The following is a 21,584-nucleotide window of genomic DNA, read 5'->3' on the forward strand; positions in this document are numbered from 1 at the left end:
TCAAAGAAAATCATTCTATAGCCAAGTTCCTCAAGAATTATTATACTACATTATATGCTGCTCAGGATACTGATATAGATGTTATGGAGAGCTTTTATGCAGATCTGCCACTTCCCACCTTGCAACTGGAGGAGTCAGACTCGCTCAATGTGCCTATTCATGTGGCTGAGGTTTGGATGGCTATGCAGGTAATGTCAGGTCGCAAGACTCCGGGGCCTGATGGATTACCTTTGAAGTTTCATAAAATTTTAGATGAACAGGTGGCCCTGGTGTTGGGAGCAGTTTATGAAGAGTCCCCCTGGTCACAGGCCTTTTCCCTAGCACTATGAGGGAGGAAACTATTTTGCCAATTTTGAAACCAGGGAGAAACCCACTGCTTAGTAGCTCATACTGTCCAATCTCACTCCTCAATGTGGACATTAAAATATTGGCTAAGTTAATTGCCCATAATCTGCTGCCACGATTAGTGGCCCCACATCAGGTGGGGTTTTGTAAAGGATAGAAATGTGGTGGTCAATGTCCGTACTGTTTTGGGGGCCATAGAGATGGCGCATAGGCTTGACCTGGATGCAGTGTTGGTTAGCTATGATATTGAGAAAGCTTTCAACACTGTTTCCTGGTCGTGCCTGTGGTACGTCTTACGATATAGCTTTCATGGTCCCATTTTGCATCTTTTGCAGACATTATATATGGAGCCCAGAGATCAAGTATTGGCGAATGGGATTTCATCCCTCCCATTCTCAGTGCAGAGGGGCATGAGACAGGGTCGTCCCTTGTCTCCCCTGTTATTTATCCTCTGCATGAAGCCACTAGCCCAAAAACTATTATTGGAACCTCAGGTTCAAGACATATGCAATGGCACTCAGCAATTCAAGTTGGAGCTTTATGCTGACGATTTACTGACTGCCTTGGTTAATCCGCAGAATTCTCTTCCTAGGACTTTGGACATACTGAATCTGTATGGTTACTTTTCGGGACTTTGGATCAATGCAGATAAATTTGAGGTCCTTAGCTTAAGACCTGGGCAAGGGAGAGACTGGCGGGGAACTTTCCCTTTGTCTGGGCAAATGTAACTTTGAAATACTTGGGATTGGCCATACCTAGTAACCCGGCTTGGCTGCATGCAGCTAACGTCCCAGCACTCTTGCAGATGTCTAAGATCCTCTGTTCCTGCTGGGCCCCTCTGCCCCTCTCTCTGTGGGGTAGAAGTTATCTTATAAGATGGTGTTGTTGCCAAATTGGCTATACCCATTTCAACATTTACTTATTTATTTTAAGGCCATCTGATTTAACTTGCTGGAATGCTATCATTACGAGATTTTGGGGGGGGGGGGGGGAATATCACCTACCATTGCAACATCTTCAACTGCACCACAGGGAGGGGGGTACGGGTCTGCCGGATTTGAAAGGCGTACAATGTGGCTTGTCAGTTCTGGCAGATCTGAGATTGGATACATGATACCTCGAGTATTGTAATATAGCATTGGAAAAAGAGCTTCATGCGGAATAGTCATTGGGGTACTTGCTACATGCATATGGTAGACAACTGCCTTCTTGGCTGCGGAAACATTCATTGCTGAGATCATTGCGATGGGCATGGAACTATCTCTGAAGACACTTTCATCTGCATCCCCATTGCTCTTGGTTTCTACCTCTGTTGGGAAATGCATCCTTCACTCCGGGACAATTGGGATGTGGGTTTAGAAGTTGGGTGGATAAGGGCATTAAATTATTACATGTCACAGAGGAGGATGAACCGGAGATAAGATCTTTTGAATACTTGCAACAGCAGTATGGACTCTCACCTCGAGATTGGTTATAAGTATACCAATCTTGAGGTGAGAGTCCATACTGGACAGCTTTACCACTATGTCCAGTCTTTATTTCAGAAATTTCGTTTTGATTTTGAAGAATCCAGTTTTGATGAACATTGGCCACAGTTGGCAACTTGTAAACATCTATTGGGCAGTTATTATGATAGCTTTCAGAAACCTCTAAGCCCTCCCTATTTATCGACTGTTTTGGAGAAATGGCTTGCTGATTTTGGCCCATATGATTTGGATGATTTTTTGACACATCTACAGGAGGGACCTAGGTTAGCAGAAAGTGTTACACTGCAAGAACTTCACTATAAAGTTTTGATGCGTGCTTATATACATCTTTCTCGTGAACAGAAGATGGGTCTTCCAATGGATGGGAAATGTCCAAAGGGTGGCACAATGAATGCAACATATAAGCATTGTATGTGGGATTCTGGTCCCAATAGTCACTTCTGGGGCTCTTTATGGCAAAAATTATGTCAACTGTATGGAAGCCAGTGGGATTTGACCCCACAGCATTGCCTCCTGGACAATATGGCCAATATAGAGGATGGCATAGGAGTGTCAGTTCTGTTCTTATGTAAAGCTGTCCTAAACGCTAAACGCTGTATTCTGATCCAATGGATTAAAGATCAATCCCCAAAACAAGCAATGGAGGAATCAGATGTATGAACTCCTGCTCATGGAGCACCACACGGTGGACACAAAAGGGCCCTAGAGAGAAGAAATGCTTTCTAAAAATATGGCACGCATACTTGACAACTATGTAGATGAGAGTCCGTTCTACGTTTTTGAATACATTAGAGGTGTAACTATGTACTGATGGCATATTCCAGATTCAAAGCTTCTTTTGGTTTCTATGGGTGTATACTGCATATTGAGGGGGGGATAGGATTAAGGGTTCAGTTGGGTGAATATGTATAAACCTTATGTTGTAGTCACACAATAGCAATGGTGTACATTGTGGTAGATTTGTGCATCTGTTTGCCCAAGTTGTATCTTTTGAGATATATTTAAAAGTTAAACGGCTGGACTACTTCATCTCTAGAGGCACTAGACAGGAATGCCCCCCCCCCCCCCCCCACACACACTTGCCCTTGTTAATTTTTAGAGCCTTTTCTGTGCCAGATTAGGGCAGATCAAGTTATTGAGGGAGTGTCCTTCGGACTACTGGCAGTTAAAAGTTTTAAGCTTATGCAGATGACATTCTTATGATGCTCCAGATCTAAGATTACATTTATTTGATTATACACTTAGGGTCAGACCATCAAAGCGGTTAGATATACTAAAATAGTAAAAATAGAAAATATAATCCCTAATAAAAAGCAACATAGAATAAAGCAAACAATAATAGTTCTGCTGTGGCCCAACAGAGATTGCTGCTGTATATACTGGAGCACTTTAAGGAGTTCAAGACACTGTCTGGCTTAAAACTTAATTTGACCAAATCAGCATTGCCAACACAAAGAGAGCAGTGACAGGACTCTCTTCCTCTGGTATGGGCCCAAGGTTCACTAAAATATTTGGGCTTACATATCCCCAAATTGGGTTAATCTTTATGATCTCCATGTACAGCCTCTGGTTTTGGCTTTGCATGACAAATTATTCAAGAGGCAGTCATTTCCAATTTTCCTTATGGGCTGAATCCATCTCTATAATATACTGACAAATGTTTCAAATGCTGCCTATCAATCTTTCCTGGAGAGATCAGCAGCAGATTCACATTTTCTTAAGAACATATTTATGTCAAATGAAAAAAAGCTAGGATTCCTCATAAAATTTTATTAAAATAGCAGCAAAAGGGAGGTTTACAGTTACTTGACCTACAACCACAACTTGGCATGAGGAAGGGGGCATTTAAATGATTGGTTTCGCAATGCATCTCAGATAAAGTCCAAGCTGGGCACTCCTTTACATTTCAATTATCATTAATATGCCCCCCCTCCCCCCGTGGGTAATGGCATTATTTTCAGGTTGTACACAGTGAAGACAAAATTAAACCTTTTCGAGATCTATAGAGTTGAATTTCATAGATGTCCTAGACATCACTTTGCCTACTCACAATTATGCCATTATGTGACTAACTTGTCTTCAACCTCTTTGACAGAAGATACACATGAATCATTAAGTGGGCAGCTAAGTTTGGAGGCACAGGCTCAGGTGCGTCTTTCATTTTTCCAAAAAGACATTCAGTGGAGTACTCCAAGGTTGGAGTATGACACATTGGTGGAAGTCTGGCAAAGAAAATTGCAGTATGCTGTGACAGGAGATCTCTTAAAAGCTAGTTTACATAATATTATTAAGGAACCATTAAAACAGTGAGTTGTGAGAAATGCAGCATATTGGTTTGCACACATATATCACATATTACAGCGTACTCTACACATATCACTACTAGAGATGAACACCCAAAGTATAATGCACAGGGTACATTACTCAGTTTAATTTTCACAGTGGGGGAACTAATTCAAATTAGATTTAAAAGGGACAAGGGGGTTCTTTACAAATGCATTTTTGATTGCACATAAATGTATCTCATTGAATTGGAAATTCCAAGAGGCATCCTTGGTGTTCCAGTGGCGAGTACAGATGACCTCTGTTGGTCATGAAACGCAAAATGGTACATGCCAAGAGAGATGCAGTGGAAAAATTTCTAGTCTATATGGGAACCACATTGCACATAGTAGTCTGTTAAATAAACAACACCTCCTGGTCCTCTTGGAAATTCTAGTATGATAGTGAATCTTCCTATGTAATTATATTTCTTGAGGGGAGAGGGAGAATTGCTGGAAAACTGTATCTGTGTTATTCTTTTGTTTTAATAGTAAAAGATGTGCTTTGTTGCATTAGTCGCTGAGTGTAAGAAACAAACACACTCCAACTCTTTTGGAACATTGTTTGAATGCCCTTAATAAAAAAGAGTTATGAAAAAAACAATTAACAATAACCAAAAATTTGTATTTGGGAAAAATGTTTAGTACATCTAACCTGAAGTGTTAATTTTATAGACTTGTTTACCACACTGTTCTGTTTGTCAGTGAGGGCGGTATAAAAAGTCTAAATAAACTGTAAACTGTAAGTGTTGGAATGTAAGTACTATAACTATGTAAGTTGACTGGAAATGTGTTATACATCTCAATAAAAATATATTTCATTAAAAAGTATATATTTTATTTCTAAAACATTAAAAACTTGAATATAGGGTTGGCTCAAGTCTTCCATTCCTCAAGTTGGCTGAGACTGGGGATTCTGCAGATGCAGTGTTCACAGCCCCTTTGGTGGGGAGAGCCTCAGTCACTGCACAACAGTGACACCTAATAATAGGATTTAAGGCAGGGTTCTGGAAGGTGCCCTGGTCCACGGTCTCCAGTCATGAACTGGTGCTGCAATGACTGGACTAGAAATTAGAAAAAATGAGAGGAACAAGTCCCCAGATAGTTGCAGATGAAGGTTTATGGCACCAGATTCCAGCCCTGGTTCCAACTGAGCTCAAAGCTCAAATGGTTAAAAATATGAATATACCTACTTTCAAAGGAAAAGCACAAGAGACAACACTCCCATAATGTGCTGAATATGTGCTCATTAAGGAATGGTTGCCTTGTCTTGGTGCCGTCATAGTCTTTCATACAAAACATTGACATAACAAATACAAAACACATATCAACCTGTCAAGTTCCTTCTTCAGTTTTGGTGTGTCCATGTCTGAATAAGATGGCATTGGTGTGATGGGAACTTTGGGCACCTGGTTCCTCTTGTGGCAGACAGCATCTACAGCAGACGACATTATTGTAAAATAAGAGACTATGAACCTTATATTTATCATATATCACACTCTGCAAATGTCACATAGAGTGTTGCACAGGCATGCAATGCAAGAATTCTCTTAGCAAAAACAATCAGGTTGAAAGTTGAAAGAACATATTCGGTCAGTATAGTTGCTGGCTGCATATATGTTTTTGTTTAAAAATATTCCTCTGGTGAATGGATAAATTATTTCCATATAACTCATTACACAGCCAAAACTTACCCATTTAAGCAGATGCAGGATCAGAGGCATTTCTGTGGGTGATGCTAAAAGCTATATAATTTATCCATATAACTTACCTGTTTAAATGAAGCCACATAAATGAGTTCTAAACTGAAGGGATACATTAAGGGAGTCTTGGTTCTTTCACCCCCTCAAACCCCAAATAAGGAATGGCATGGCATGTTTTATGATCCCTTCCAGTAGTGGTTCTTTGGATGAGCAGTGCTCCATAGGAGGCTCCTCTGAAATTCGAAGTGCCACTAGAGCTTGTGTGGTCAGGGACAGCAATTCTTCCTTCTCTAGAGTATCATCTGTACACTCGACCACTTCTCCAGGAAATTCCTTGAGCTACTCCAGGGACTCCATGGATACTAGATAATCTAGTACCTTCTAGGGTTTCATCGAGGATGCTTAGTACCAGATGTTGTCATTGGTCTACGACTTCCCAAGCAGGGCTATGGAGTTGGTACACCAAACCTTCAACTCCATCTCCTCTATTTTTCTACTGTAGAACTCTGATTCCTACTGATATTAGGCTTTAAATTTTTTATTCTGGATCTAAAGTACTGGTAAATATAATGTAGATCCAGGAAAAGATATGTATATATAAGTATAAAATGATAAATACACCATATATTATGTTTTTTTATTTTGAAGTTGAAGTCAGAGTCAGTACATTTTTATCAACTCCACCCAAAATTGCTTCCAACTCTGGGACTCCACAGCCCTGCTCCCAAGGCGGGTGGGTACAGAAGGAACCCTTACGGAAGCAGGCGGCCTGATATATTTAAAAAAAAAAAAAACACCCTCTACAGTATATGACTCATCTACACTAACTACTGAACTCTACAATCCCTTTCTCTTCCTCACAAATCCTCTGTGCTCGTCCCATGCCTTCCTAGGTGTAGTTCTACCATGGATCAATATAGAGGTATTATTTCCTTATCTTTTCTACAGACTATTTTAGACATGTGTTTATGCTCTTCTGTCTCCAACTGTTGGCAGAAGAGAATAAACCCATGTGTCTAAATCGGTTTGGAGAAAAGATAAGGAAATGATGATTTTCTATTGAACCGTGTTGCAACCACACCTAGGAAGGCATGGGATTTCTGAGGAATTATGCTCTTCTATCAGCAGATAGAAACAGAACTAGTGTTTTTTTATATTATTCAATCTTTATTCAACATTCCAAAGTGTCTCAAGTAGTAAAAAACAGTACAACAGGTACAGCAACTAGTTTGATGACATCACCATACATAAGATCCTGTGCAGCCTTCACTAACTCAGTATTTCTGTTTCCAGCAGATGGTAGACAATATTAACTATGCAGCATCAGATGGCAAATAGTAAAAAGGGCTCTCAGGAGCAATGGTCCTTTGAAATTGCTATCCCTTCAGGGCATTCGGTCCAAATGAGAGCGCCTGGATGTGGTTGACACCAGGCTTGGGATCTAGAGATGCAGAACCCCTAAATGCCAGCAATTTCCATATGAAAAGAGGGCAGCCTGAACGCATGCTCCAACTCTGTCACACGGTCCACAGAAATTGTGATGAAAATATTTCCCACCAAACTGCTGCCTGCTCCCAGCCTAAAATCTACCCCTGTAGTCATTACCAACATGCTGTCCACTCTCAGGAAACTCCCTCCCATGTCTGGATCCTCCCCCATGCAATCTCTAAGACTGCTCTGCTGATTCCCTACACAAGGTAGGTATAGTGCATCACTGGTAGGAGCTGCAAGAGGGACCCCACTAACCAGCCTGGCACATATGCCCTGCAGAAGAACTGAGCTGCCTACTCACTCCAACTGATCCCTGGAAATCGTTCCCCCTTCACCTAGGCCTAATGTAATAGAAAAATTTGTGCTTGACATTGAGTTCTGCTAAAGTACTGTTATCATATTAAATTATGCACTGGTCTGTATTAAATGGATATTTAATGTTTCTTGAAAGTACATGACTGTTATCATAGTTAATGCTCTCTTGAAAGTACATAATGGACTCTCAGGACAGGAATTGATAGCATTATCATATTAAATGATGTACTGATTTGATACTAAATGGAATAAAAACATGCCTAGGGCTAAGGATGGCATTTCAAATGAGTCCCTGGAAACCTGGCCAGTTCCTGGGGATGCATTAGGAAACTGTCATCCTCAATTACACATCAGCCTTATTGAATTAAATGATGAGATCATGTTTATTGGTAGGTATAAAGACAGGAGCTCAAGGAACATATAGACAGATGTCTCTCCTGCGGAACAGATGTGTTGCCCAAGCCCACTGTGCCCGCTGAGACTCTCTGCCTGACTACACCCAGGACCTCCCAGTCGCTAGCGAAGATGTTGTCTGCAACTCAAGCGATGATGTATGATTTATGATTTACTTACTTGAATAAAGTTTATGTAATAACTTTTGAACACCACTATAGTATATGTCTGACAGAGATATACCCGTAAAAACCTAAAGCAAAACACCTATTCTCAACTAGGTTGCTCTTTTCTCCAACTGCTTTACCTTCTTTTTTAATTTTATTGAAGAGCAGACTCTACCATTAATACCCTACCTCCCATCAAAAATAGAAAAGACAAGGGGGGGGGGGGGGGTAAACCTGATCTAGTTGGGTTTTGCCCCCCTATACCCCAAATCCAGCATCAACTAGATCCAAGTCTGTTTCTCATCTGCTGGTAGAAGAGCATAGACCCACACATTTGAATTGGGCTGGAGAGAAGATAAGGAAATAATACCTCTGCAATGACCATATCTTGAGCTGCCACATCTCAAGAAAGAGATAGAAGGGCAATAAAATAATAAAGAGGATAACACAGCACCTTTATGAGAACAGGCTTAGCGAGTTAGGGCTTTTCAGCTTGAAGAAGAGAAAACTGAGATCCACCAGCAAAGATAAAAGGATGCTGCTGTTCTGGAGATGGAGGTAGGGTGGACTGGACTGGACTGGGCTGCCCCCCCCCCCTACACTACTGGAATGTACAGGCCAGGAGGTGCTGATATGTAATTCAAATATTGGACTTTTCTGATTTCTACTAAAACAGGGAATCCAATTTTATATTTTCTTTTTGTTTCAAATATACTGTAAGGTATCCAAACCAAATGGGGGTGGGAGCTGAGGTTCATCAGAGACTATACACAATCTTTGATGACTTGTGAGATTTCACTTTTGGAGCTGGCTTTCCTTCTAGCACCTGGTCAACATGGAAGGTTATGCTTATCATGGAGAGGAGGCATGGTCTGTGTGTGGAGAGGACAAAGAGGAACTGTGGAATAAGAAGTAAAACTGCTTCTCAGGAAAGTAATAAATTGATTGTCTTGCCCACCCTCTGGGGATGTATCAGCCCAAGTTGAAATTACTTTGAGCTGGAGATTCTGAAAAAATGGGTTTATTAATTATGATGCTGATAAGGTTATGCAATAGCAGTACACGCTAACTATGACATAGCTCACTCAGATTAACTTTGTCTGCAATGAGTCCAGCATTCAGCAATTCTTTTAGGGGTAAATGTAGTCTTATGATGCTGTTTGCCAATTAATATTATAGTATAGCTATTGCCAATAAGGGTACACAGTATCATTTAAGAAAAATTATGTACATGCATGGACCAGCCCAGAGGCTCAGTGAAAGGTCCCTGTTGTGATCCTGCTCTCTAGGTTGGCTAGAGCTGATACTGGGAAAGGGGGGTGGGAGTAGCTGTGGTCATTACTTGAAGGTGACACCAAGCAGTCAGATTCAGGATCCATGATTGCAGGCTCTGGAATGAGCCCTGGTTCATGGCCTCTGGCTCAGGACAAATGATGGAATGATCAGACTAGGTTCATGGGGCTAGGGGGGAAGAGATGAAACTAGGGGGTAAATGGTGCCAGATCGCACGCCCTAGTTCTGAATAAGTTAGAAATACAAAGGGACACGATAAAACTGCAGCGTGGGGAAAAAAGTAATAGTGTGTGTACATTTTAGATGCATTGAGCCAGGACAATGTCAAGCTAGTTGATTTATGCACAAAAATTGCTTTTTGCCTATGTGGCTTTTCAAAATTGTCCTTAATGGTGCAGCTTCTGGCTACTCAAGAACATCACAAATGAAAGCAAAGACAGATCAGATTCACTGTCCAATTATGTTGCACAACAAAAACACCACTGTGAATCTAAGATGAGCACTCTGGTACACTAGTGCATAGTGCCTTAGTACACTGATCTAATGTAATATGGAAGGAAAAAACCTCATACCACTGTGGCTAAACACAGTTCTTAAAACCGGACTGCGATATGAGCAAGCTGAAAACACACAGTTCAAAAAGTAATCATAGGTTAAAAAACCTCCCGTCAAACACCCGATTTCAAAAAGGGAAAACAATTTTCTATAAATTAGTGGTAAGCACTTATCTTAAAATGTGCTCAGAATCCGTTCTTCAATGCTCAATTCTGGCGGAGTCAATCTCAAAACAGTGAGGTCCCGACGAGACCGACTCCGCCAGAATTGAGCATTGAAGAACGGATTCTGAGCACGTTTTAAGATAAGTGCTTACCACTAATTTATAGAATATTGTTTTCCCTTTTTGAAATCGGGTGTTTGACGGGAGGTTTTTTAAGCTATGATTACTTTTTGAACTGTGTGCTTTCAGCTTGCTGATATCGTAGTCCGGTTTTAAGAACCATGTTTAGCCACAGTAGTACAAGGTTTTTCCTCCCATATTACATTAGATCAGTGTACTAAGGTAGTATGCACTAGTGTACCAGTGTGCTCATCTTGGATTCACAGTGGTGTTTTTGTTACTCAAGAACATCACCAGAAGTGTGGTCCTAGAGCTGGAATCACTTAGCTATTATTAGCAATGCTGTTGAACAGCCAGGGCACCTCACTGTCTCTACAAATCACGTTTCTGTGACATCAAATTCGTGGGCCAGGTAAATACAATGCATATTTAATTAGAAACTACCTCAATCATAGCTAAGATTTAGCTCTACTGATATAAAAACACAGGATTACTTGCCTGGGGTTTTTAGTTCCTTGGACTTTTGAGCAGGCTGTGAAGAAGATATTCTTTCATATAAAGGTTGGACCTTTGAGAATTCATTATCTTCTCCATCCCAATGATCCCATACCATGGAGTTTAAAAAACTGTCTTGAGAAAGATTTGCCTGGTGAAGATTCTTTTCATATAGTGGCAAAGAGGTTTTGCTATTTGCACTTTTAGTGGGAGTACTACCAAGCAGTTCCTTACTTTTTGTTAGCCTTTCCCCTCTGTCACTCTTGGAACCAGGGCTATTGGTATTTGCATGGTCATTCCCTTTAAACACCTTACTGCTAACTTCAACAGGTGCAAACGTATCAATATGCCAGCAATCATCATCAGCTGGAATGGGCGGTTCATAGACTACCTGGCACCTGTTGCTTAAGGAGAATGGATCCGTTTCTTGGTCATCGTTATTGTCCTCAATCTCAAAAATGTTGCTATCTAAAGGTTCATTTTGTACTGACTGGGTAAGGCCTGAAAGTCGTTGATTTGGTGAAAGTGGATTTCCAGGGTGTTTGCTTTTTACATTAGTAAAGCATTGGGAAAACAGAGGTGGAGGCACAGGAGAAAGAGACAAACAGTCCACAGACGACTGCATTTCGAGGGTCTCAGCATGAACATCTTTATTTTCTGTGTTGTTAGAAAGCACATGTTTTCCTGAAGCAGTCCTAGTCAGATCATCTGATGAAATTTTGGTTATAGTTGTCACATTCTTTTCATGTTTTCTACTGCTGTGATCTACTGAGGAACCTTTAATAGTCTGTTCAACTTTCTGATTGACCTTTGGCAACAGACAGAAGCTTGTGGTCTGAGTATGTACAGAGTTGTGCTGGCTCTTGCTTATAAGAGGTGTGGCTGGCACCAGCCATGATGTCTCCATGCTCTCTTCGTGACTATAGTCTCTTTCACAGCTTTGTTCCAGTTTTAACTTATATGTACTGTTTTCTACGTGGCTGGTACAATGTCCATTTGGAGGCAAGTTTAAATCATTTCCACTGTGCATGTCACCTGGAATTTTCAAGAGATTTGAATCCATGTCAACATAAACTGATGAAACGTCAGGTTCAGGTGATTGTGCCTCTTTCACTATTTTCTTAAGGGTTGATGACAATGGAAGAGATGTATCTCTCCCTCTTGAAAGATGGCTCGATACCAAATTTATGTTTTTATTGGACTCCAATTCTTCATCAGAATCCAACAAGATAATAACATCCTCCTTCTGACAGCACACTAATGATGGTGGTTTCTTAGTTTCATCACTGAAGGAAGAAGAAAGGCTCTGGGGGTGACTTTGCTTGTTTAATTCCATGGATGGATATTTTAAGGGGGAAACCAACTGGACATGCATCTCTTTCACCTCTTTGTTCCTACAGCTTGATGTGCAAGCCTGTTGGTTTGTCTTCTGGAAGACTTCATCAAAATGGAGAACACAAGCTTTTTTATTTTTTAATTGCCCTGGTGATGACAAGAGATTATTCTGCATTAATGGAGACATTTTTAAGGATGCCCTATTTGGTTTAGGAGATGATGGTGTCAGACCAACAGCAGGCAGAGTAGATATAGATGGACTAATATTATCACTTCTAAAAAACTTTGACTCAAGTGACAGGTCTTTCTGCAGCTGGCCACTTTTGTCTACAACAGGTGACTTAAAAACCTTACAGTTGTTTTCAGTAATGGCCCACCCATGGTCTTCCATCTGGTAAGTTGCCTGTGAAGGCTCAAGATATTCTCCCCACCTCTGTGAAAACATTCGATCATAGCTGTCATTCAAGTCACCATCAGAACCCTGACTATGTGACATGTCATGATCTCTTTCTTTTTTATCCCAAGAAGCTTTAGATAACCTGGAGCAGTTAACTACTACAGATGGTCTTTGAAAACGCTCTTTTCCATTAGAAACACAAGCATTAGACTGTATACCTTTACTACACTTAGAAGAGTTTTTACTGCATTCCAGGGCATTTGTATTTGTACTACACAAGTCTTTGCATACAGATACCTGCTGGCATTCTGATTCTTGTTTAGATTCCCAGTTGGCACCATCCACACATTCTACAAAGTTCTCCTGTAGGTCTTCACTTGTTCTTTCAGTTGAAAGAGACTCCAACATGACCCCATCATCTTTCTGTTGATGAACATCCTGGTCTTCTTTAGTTTCACAGATAAGATCACCCTCAGCATCTTCCACTTCTGCTTCATCTTCGACAACCTTTCGTTGTGTAGCTGCAAACTCATAGATTTCTTCCAGTTCCTGCTCATCCACCTTCTCATTCTCTTGCTCTTCATCTTCACCCTGTCCTACTTCCAATGTTGCTAGTGCTTCCTCATCTTCATCCACCCACACAGACTTCAGCAGCTCCTGGAAATTATCAGCTCTGTTGTAATTATCTTCTTCCTTCTCTTTGGAGAACAGATCATCTTCTGAATGATACTCATTCTCCTGGTCATCAATGGGGCTGTTTTCACATATATCAATGAGCTCTCTCACACCAAACCTGCAGTTAGAAGGAGAGTATTTATTGTTTGTGCTTCCCTTCATTATTCATTCATTTAATTAATAAATTGCAAAGAAATACATTTCAAGATAGAAAACATTGTAGGAAAGAAAACAGTTTAGTTGTCAGTTTTGGTTGTATAATGTTAGTGATCCTTCTTGTAGCATTTCCATATCTGTGTTTGTGGCTTATTTACATTTTCAAAACATCAAGCAAATCCTATGCTACACAAACAGTCAGATGGTGATAACTGAGAACGCATTGTATGTAAAGAATGCTTGCAATGGAATATTGATTATTGGTCAAAGCAGGCCTTCTGGTGACCTCCATGTCAATATCTTCTTTCCAGGATACACACAATATATATTTAGAAGATCAATTTGCATATACTAATCTCCAACTCATACCAATTCATCTCATGGCGGTCACTGTGAATATCCTGAAAACCTGTGGGCTGTGGAGTCACCAAGCTAGGTTTAGAAAGCCCTGGGTCAAAGTTTTTTCTTGTTCAATATATCTTAACTGGGGAGACCAGTTTTCATGGAACCTGCAAGCAGGTGCAACAGAACATCTTTTTACTTAGAAGAGCCAAACAAAGGAAGCCTTCTGCTCCCCATCTCCCTGGCTGCTGACATTGTGTAGAGTGAAAAATTGGTAGGGTCACGGTCCCTGTGGCCCATCCCATTCCACTGCTTATGCTTGCAACCCTGTTTTCAAAAGGGATCTCCCTGTGACGAGATGGTGCCACAGAGTTTCTTACCATATCTACATTACTGCTATAAACTATGCATGTATGTCAAAATGCCCCCAATGTAACCCCAATTTCCTGTGAGGGGGGGTGAACAATTTTCAAAGGGTTTCTCCCCATACATAAAATGTCTTCAAAAACAGACCTTAAGGGACCAAGTTAAATGCACCAGGTTTGCCTAAGACCTATGTCATTTATCTTGGGCGCTTCCATTATTTGAATTTGTTACCCTATTACATATTTCAAATTTCTGGCAAACTATAAAGCATGGACTATTAGATGACTACTTTATATACCACATCCCTATAAACATCTGTGTGGTTTCTGCCACAAATCTACCACAACAGATATTTTGTGCAAAGCCTCATAACTTACGAGGGCAGCAATTTTCAAAGCATAAACAGCAATTTACCCAAATAAACCTGCTATCTGAAAATCACCCTCTCTCAATTCAGCTAAAAGCATGTTAAAGTCTTCCAAACTACGAAGAAGCATTCCCAGAAATGTATTTAGGTGGGAGGAAGAAAATAATATTTAGGAGGGAGGAAGTACACAGATTTCAAATCTTGCAATACTCTTGCCAGATAGCATTTTGGCAGCAATCTATAAACTTCCAACATGGGTGCAAAGTCTACAGATACACCATGGACCTAATTTTCAAAGAAAAAAAACATGTTTATTTTCCCTTCAAAAGCTGTCCATGGGTGCAACAGACCTGTGTAATCTGGACCTATGTGGAAGTTTGAAAATTGTCCACAAAATATCATCTGGCAGGACAACTGCAAGGCTGTACAGTGTAAGAAACACCTTGCAATATTGCCGCACTTTTGAATCAAGAACTAAAGTCATATGGAATTTAAAAAAAAAGAGTTGCATACACAAAAAGCAAAACAGCTCTGCCAAATGTGGGCAGAGAAAATGCTTTGAACACACACACATGCTTTTGCATTTATAGTTTTTAAATATATGCAGCTGTGGATTTTTTTAAATGCTACATCCAGCAGGGTGTGCTAAACTGTTTCCCTGCTTGTGACATTATTAGGCAATACTTGATTATGCAATGATGCTAGAAGCAAGGATGGTACAACCTGAGCTGCGACATGCAAACTGAATATGGAGGGGAGTAATATTTAACGAACGAGGTAAATCAACATATCATAGATATAGAGGCAACCCAAAAGTTTATTTTCACATAGAGATTTAGACGCTAAAATACTTGCACAAACCTAAAAGTCAGCTGTACTGACCTGATAGCCAATGCAACAACATGAAAGCGCAAGCAGGAAGGAATGTCTGTGCTGGCAGAGTACAGGTACTGCAGAAACGCTAACACAGCCTCTGCTGAGACATCATTTAACAATACTCGACACATCCTCTCATTTCCATCTTCCTCAGCTAAGAAACCTTCAGAAAGTGCCTGATGGACAAAGGTGAAAAAATATTCATCAGCAGAGAGAAAGAATGACAATGAGTAGGCCATGCTACTCACTGTCATTCAAGTTAACCACTCCTCAGTCAAGCTAAATACCCCTCGTGTACTACAATCTGTCCCAACCACATGAGAAATCCCCACTACTAATGTCTCATGGATTTTATTTTCAGTGAAAGGGTAAAAGGGGTAAAGGGTCATGGATTTGATATACCGCCTTTTTGTGGTTCAGCCAAAGCAGTTTACATTTATTATATGCAAGTACTTTCTCTGTCCCTAGTGGGCTCACAACCTTAAGTTTTTACACCTGGGACAATGGTGGGTTAAGTGACTTGCCCAGGATCACAAGGAGCCTAGTGGGAATCAAACCCAATTCCACAGGTTCTCAGCATATTCTGCTAACCATTAGCCCACTCAGTGTTATCAAAACTGATCTCTCCCCAGAACTACAGCGCTTTCTGAAACAGCAAAAAGGTGGTCAAAATCACCTATAACATATAAAGTCAAAAAGATGAAGACCCCCCCACCCCCACCAAAAAAAAATTCTCTATTTCCAACAAACCAATTATATATTAAACTCTAATTTAGTACCTCATCCTTTCAGTGTATTTCAAAAACCTTTAAAAGAAGGAGGTGTTATCATATACCTTGTCTTATTTTAAGGCATTATGAAAACTCCCAGCACTCACAGATTGCGCATACCTGTTTACCTCATTTAGACAATTCTTTGAAGATTTTGTTTTTGAAGCCTTATTCTTGAAAAGCAAAATGTCCGACATCTAATGCACAAAAGCCATAAATCTGATGCAGATGGATGTTTACTGTCTAGATGATTTAGGGAGTTTTAGCTATACAGATGCAGGGGGGATAGTCAGCTGAAAATCAGCTTAACTAGCCACAATTTGGCAGGATAAATTAGGCATTCTACCCTTTTTTTGAAAGTTGACCCCTTGCTGATATCAGGCTATTCCCTGATAGAAATCATTTAAGGCTTTAGCTTTATCTGTACAGTTTTAAGTATGAATATACCTTAGATAGTAGAGGAAATGGCTGCTAGCATATATCTGGGACACTGCAAGAATGGAATTAAATCACAAGGAATGATCATTAGACACAGGGATCACCCCACTCTAATAGCTCTAGTTCTCCTAGCAGGAACACCCCTTTCACTTCATCCACAAAAATCTTAGGCATCATCCTTGACAACACTATGGAATTTCCAATCAAAAATCTCCAATATAATAAAAATCTTCTTCTTCAAACTTAAAGAAATCTACTCAGTATGAAATCTTTTTGACAAATCTGCCCTTCGTATTCTGACCCACTCATTATAACCCGCTTGGACTACTGCAATTCACTACTCCATGGATCTCAAACCCAAGATATCCGTCATCTACATATTGTTCAAAATTTAGCAGTAAAATTCATAACAGGGTCTAAAAAAACCTGTCTTCTCCTTACTCAAAGAACACTGGTTACTGATTTCTCATTGAATTACTTTCAAATCTTCTCTTTAGTACATAACACACGTCATTCTGCTATTCCCTCATATCTCTATCATTTACTTATACCCTACTCCCCCCCCCCCCAGGGCATTCTATTCCACACAAAGCAATAATCTCACTATTCCCTCAATTCACACCATTTGCTACGAGTTTATTAGTACCAGAATTTTTAGTGTAACATGTCCCACTCTCTGGAACTTCTCCGCTTAGAAGAATCCTTCAAAAAATTAAATCTGGCCTTAAAACCTTTTTATTTAAGGATATATATCCTATATAATAAAACGCACCTCCAACATTCTCAAGCTGACTGCATGGCTGAGGCATTCCTGCTCTCTGTATCCATCTCCTGAATTGACATCACGTACTTCCGGGTTCGTCACAAGCAGAAGTGACCAACCACACGAGGTTTCTCGGCTTCAGAATGTTGGAGGTGCATTCTATTAAATAGGATTGGTCACCCCTCCGAAGGGACACCACCTTGTAGAGGTGGAGGGGCTTGTGTGTTTCAATGACTTAGAGGGCTATGCTGAAGGGTTACCCATATCAGTCAGGCCTCTGAGGAGAAACCACTACTACTACTACTACTATTTAGCATTTCTATAGCGCTACAAGGCATACGCAGCGCTGCACAAACATAGAAGAAAGACAGTCCTTGCTCAAAGAGCTTACAATCTAATAGACAAAAAATAAATAAAGTAAGCAAATCAAATCAATTAATGTGAACGGGAAGGAAGAGAGGAGGGTAGGTGGAGGCGAGTGGTTACGAGTCAAAAGCAATGTTAAAGAGGTGGGCTTTCAGTCTAGATTTAAAGGTGGCCAAGGATGGGGCAAGACGTAGGGGCTCAGGAAGTTTATTCCAGGCGTAGGGTGCAGCGAGACAGAAGGCGCGAAGTCTGGAGTTGGCAGTAGTGGAGAAGGGAACAGATAAGAAGGATTTATCCATGGAGCGGAGTGCACGGGAAGGGGTGTAGGGAAGGACGAGTGTGGAGAGATACTGGGGAGCAGCAGAGTGAATACATTTATAGGTTAGTAGAAGAAGTTTGAACAGGATGCGAAAACGGATAGGGAGCCAGTGAAGGGTCTTGAGGAGAGGGGTAGTATGAGTAAAGCGACCCTGGCGGAAGATGAGACGGGCAGCAGAGTTTTGAACCGACTGGAGAGGGGAGAGGTGACTAAGTGGGAGGCCAGCAAGAAGCAGATTGCAGTAGTCTAAACGAGAGGTGACAAGGGTGTGGATGAGGGTTTTGGTAGAGTGCTCGGAAAGAAAGGGGCGGATTTTACGGATGTTGTAAAGAAAGAAACGACAGGTCTTGGCGGTCTGCTGGATATGAGCAGAGAAGGAGAGAGAAGAGTCAAAGATGACCCCAAGGTTTCGAGCTGAGGAGACAGGGAGAATGAGAGAGCCATCAACAGAAATAGAAAACGGGGGGAACGGGGAGGTGGGTTTGGGGGGGAAAATGAGAAGCTCGGTTTTGGTCATATTTAATTTCAGGTGGCATTGAGACATCCAGGCAGCAATGTCAGACAAGCACGCTGAAACTTTGGTTTGGATGCAAGGTGAGATATCAGGGGTAGAAAGGTAGATTTGGGAGTCATCAGCATAGAGATGGTAGGAAAAGTCATGGGATGAGATTAATGAACCAAGGGAAGAAGTGTAGATAGAAAAGAGGAGGGGACCAAGAACAGAATCCTGAGGTACGCCGACAGGCAGAGGGATAGAAGTAGAAGAGGATCCACCAGAGTGAACACTAAAGGTGCGGAGGGAGAGGTAGGAAGAGAACCAGGAAAGGACAGAGCCCTGGAATCCAAGTGAGGACAGGGTATCGAGAAGTATGCTGTGATCGACAGTGTCAAAAGCAGCGGAAAGATCAAGAAGAATGAGGATGGAATATTGACCTCTGGATTTAGCCAGTAATAGGTCATTGGAGACTTTAGTAAGCGCAGTTTCGGTTGAGTGGAGAGGGCGAAAACCAGATTGTAATGGGTCAAGAATAGCATGTGAGGAGAGAAAATCAAGGCAGCGGCGGTGAACAGCACGCTCAAGTAATTTGGAGAGAAAAGGAAGGAGGGAGATGGGTCGGTAATTAGAGGGACAAGTAGGGTCAAGTGAAGGCTTCTTAAGGAGAGGTGTGACCACAGCATGTTTAAAGGCAGCAGGGACAGTCGCAGTGGAAAGTGAGAGGTTGAGAATGTGACAGATAAAAGGAATAAGAGTAGGAGAGATGGCATTAAGAAGGTGGGTGGGAATGGGATCAGAGGAACAGGTGGTACATTTTGAGGAAGAAAGGAGAAGTGTAGTTTCCTCAATAGTAACTTCAGGAAAGGAGGAAAGGGAATGAGGGGAGTGGAGGAGTGAGTTAGAGGTATATGCTGAGACGGGGGACGTTTACAGCAGAACCCGAATCAGCGGAACCACTCCTAAGGTAAAATTATGTATCATACCTGATAATTTTCTTTCCATTAATCATAGCTGATCAATCCATAGACTGGTGGGTTGTGTCCATCTACCAGCAGGTGGAGATAGAGAGCAAACCTTTGCCTCCCTATATGTGGTCATGTGCTGCCGGAAACTCCTCAGTATCTCGATATCAAAGCTCCATCCGCAGGACTCAGCACTTAGAGAATTACACCCACAAAGGGACACTCTGCCCAGCTCACCACCGCCGACACGGGGGAGGGGAATTAACCCAGCTCATCCCCACACAAGTGGGGGAGGGGAATCCGTCCAGCTCATCCCCGCGGAGCGGGGGAGGGACACCACCCCGCCGATGCGGGGGGATCTGGCTTATCCTGCAACCGCAACCGCGGGAGGAGCTGACTGACCCTAACACCGCCGAAGCGGGAGGGGTACAAAGCTGCCCTACAGCCGCATGAAGCGGGAGGGAGTGCCGGCAGAATTTATGTCTCAATCCAGCCCGTAAAACGGAGGGGAGAGGAATGCAGCAGCTCACTGTAACACAAACTCGTCTCAACTCTTGAAGAATCCAAGTGAAAAAACTTGAACACGAAGTCCTCCTGAAGTAACTGAAGACTAAACTTGAACCTAAAATTCAACCAGAATATAAACAGTACAGATATCTGGGAGGGGCTATGGATTGATCAGCTATGATTAATGGAAAGAAAATTATCAGGTATGATACATAATTTTACCTTCCATATCATCATGCTGATCAATCCATAGACTGGTGGGATGTACCGAAGCAGTACTCACCCAGGGCGGGACATTGAAATCCCTGACCTCAACACTGAAGCTCCAAACCGGGCCTCCGCCCGAGCAGCCACAGTCAAGCGGTAATGCTTGGAGAATGTATGGGCCGATGCCCAAGTTGCCGCCTTGCATACCTCTGCCAAGGAGACGGACCCAGCCTCCGCCATCGAGGCCGCCTGAGCTCTAGTGGAGTGGGCCTTCAACTGAATAGGCGGCACCTTCCCCGCGGCCACATAAGCCGCTGCAATGGCTTCCTTGACCCATCTTGCCACTGTAGGCTTAGCAGCCTGCAGACCCTTACGAGGACCTGCAAACAGGACAAACAGATGATCCGATTTCCGGAAATCATTGGTCACTTCCAAGTATCTGATGAGGACCCGTCTCACATCCAGACATTTGAGAGCAGAATACTATTCTGGGTAGTCCTCCCTACGAAAGGAAGGGAGACAGAGCTGCTGACTCACATGGAAGCGAGAACAATCTTGGGTAGGAAGGAAGGCACTGTGCGAATAGTCACTCCTGCCTCAGTGAACTGCAGAAAAAACTCTCGACAAGAGAGTGCCTGGAGCTCGGAAACTCTTCTGGCTGAAGTGATAGCCACCAAAAAGACTGCTTTCAACGTCAGGTCTTTCAGAGATGCCCTCGCCAAGGGTTCAAAAGGCGGCTTTGTAAGGCTCTTAGCACCAGGTTGAGATTCCACGCAGGCACCACTGAGTGCAGAGGAGGGCGCAGGTGATTAACTCCCTTGAGGAAACGCACCACATCTGGCTGCGAAGCCAGGGAAGCACCCTTCAGGCGGCCCCTGAAGCAAGCCAGGGCCGCTACCTGGACTTCCAGGGAACTGAGCGACAGGCCTTTCTCCAGACCTTCTTGCAGGAACGCCAGCACTGAAGAAATTGGAGCAGTAAATGGAGAAAGTGAACCTGCTTCTGTAAGCAGTAGAAGTAGAGCACTTCCTCGCTCTCAGCATAGTGGCGATGACCTTGTCTGAGAAGCCCTTCTTCCTCAGACTCTGCCGCTCAATAGCCAGGCCGTAAGACCAAAGGGGGAGGGATCCTCCATCACCACGGGACCCTGATGTAACAGGCCCTGCTCCACTGGTAGTCGCAGAGGTTCGTCCACATACCAGGGACGTCTGGGCCAATCCGGACCCACCAGGATTATCCGGCCCGGATGCTTTGCCACCCAGTCTAGCACCCTGCCCAACATGGGCCAGGGCGGGAACACATAGAGAAGCTCTTGTGTCGGCCACTGTTGGAAAAGAGCATCTACTCCCAGGGATCGAGGGTCCCGTCCTCTGCTGAAAAAGCGCGGCACTTGG

At 42.3% G+C, this 21,584-nt stretch overlaps 1 protein-coding gene across 6 annotated transcripts in view; it reads right to left on the reverse strand.

The window, feature by feature from the left end:
- Positions 1-21,584, reverse strand: part of SLX4 (SLX4 structure-specific endonuclease subunit) — a 125,219-nt gene that overhangs the window by 21,417 nt on the left and 82,218 nt on the right. For all 6 annotated transcript variants that reach the window (XM_030211227.1, XM_030211228.1, XM_030211225.1 and 3 more), the window contains 3 exons: positions 15,369-15,538; positions 10,852-13,373; positions 5,486-5,588 (listed from right to left, as the gene is read on the reverse strand). In XM_030211227.1, the coding sequence (XP_030067087.1) occupies positions 5,486-5,588; positions 10,852-13,373; positions 15,369-15,538 (2,795 nt within the window). The remainder of the gene's footprint in view (positions 1-5,485; positions 5,589-10,851; positions 13,374-15,368; positions 15,539-21,584) is intronic.

The sequence above is a fragment of the Microcaecilia unicolor genome, chromosome 8, assembly GCF_901765095.1.
Source record: "Microcaecilia unicolor chromosome 8, aMicUni1.1, whole genome shotgun sequence".
Lineage (NCBI taxonomy): Eukaryota > Metazoa > Chordata > Amphibia > Gymnophiona > Siphonopidae > Microcaecilia > Microcaecilia unicolor.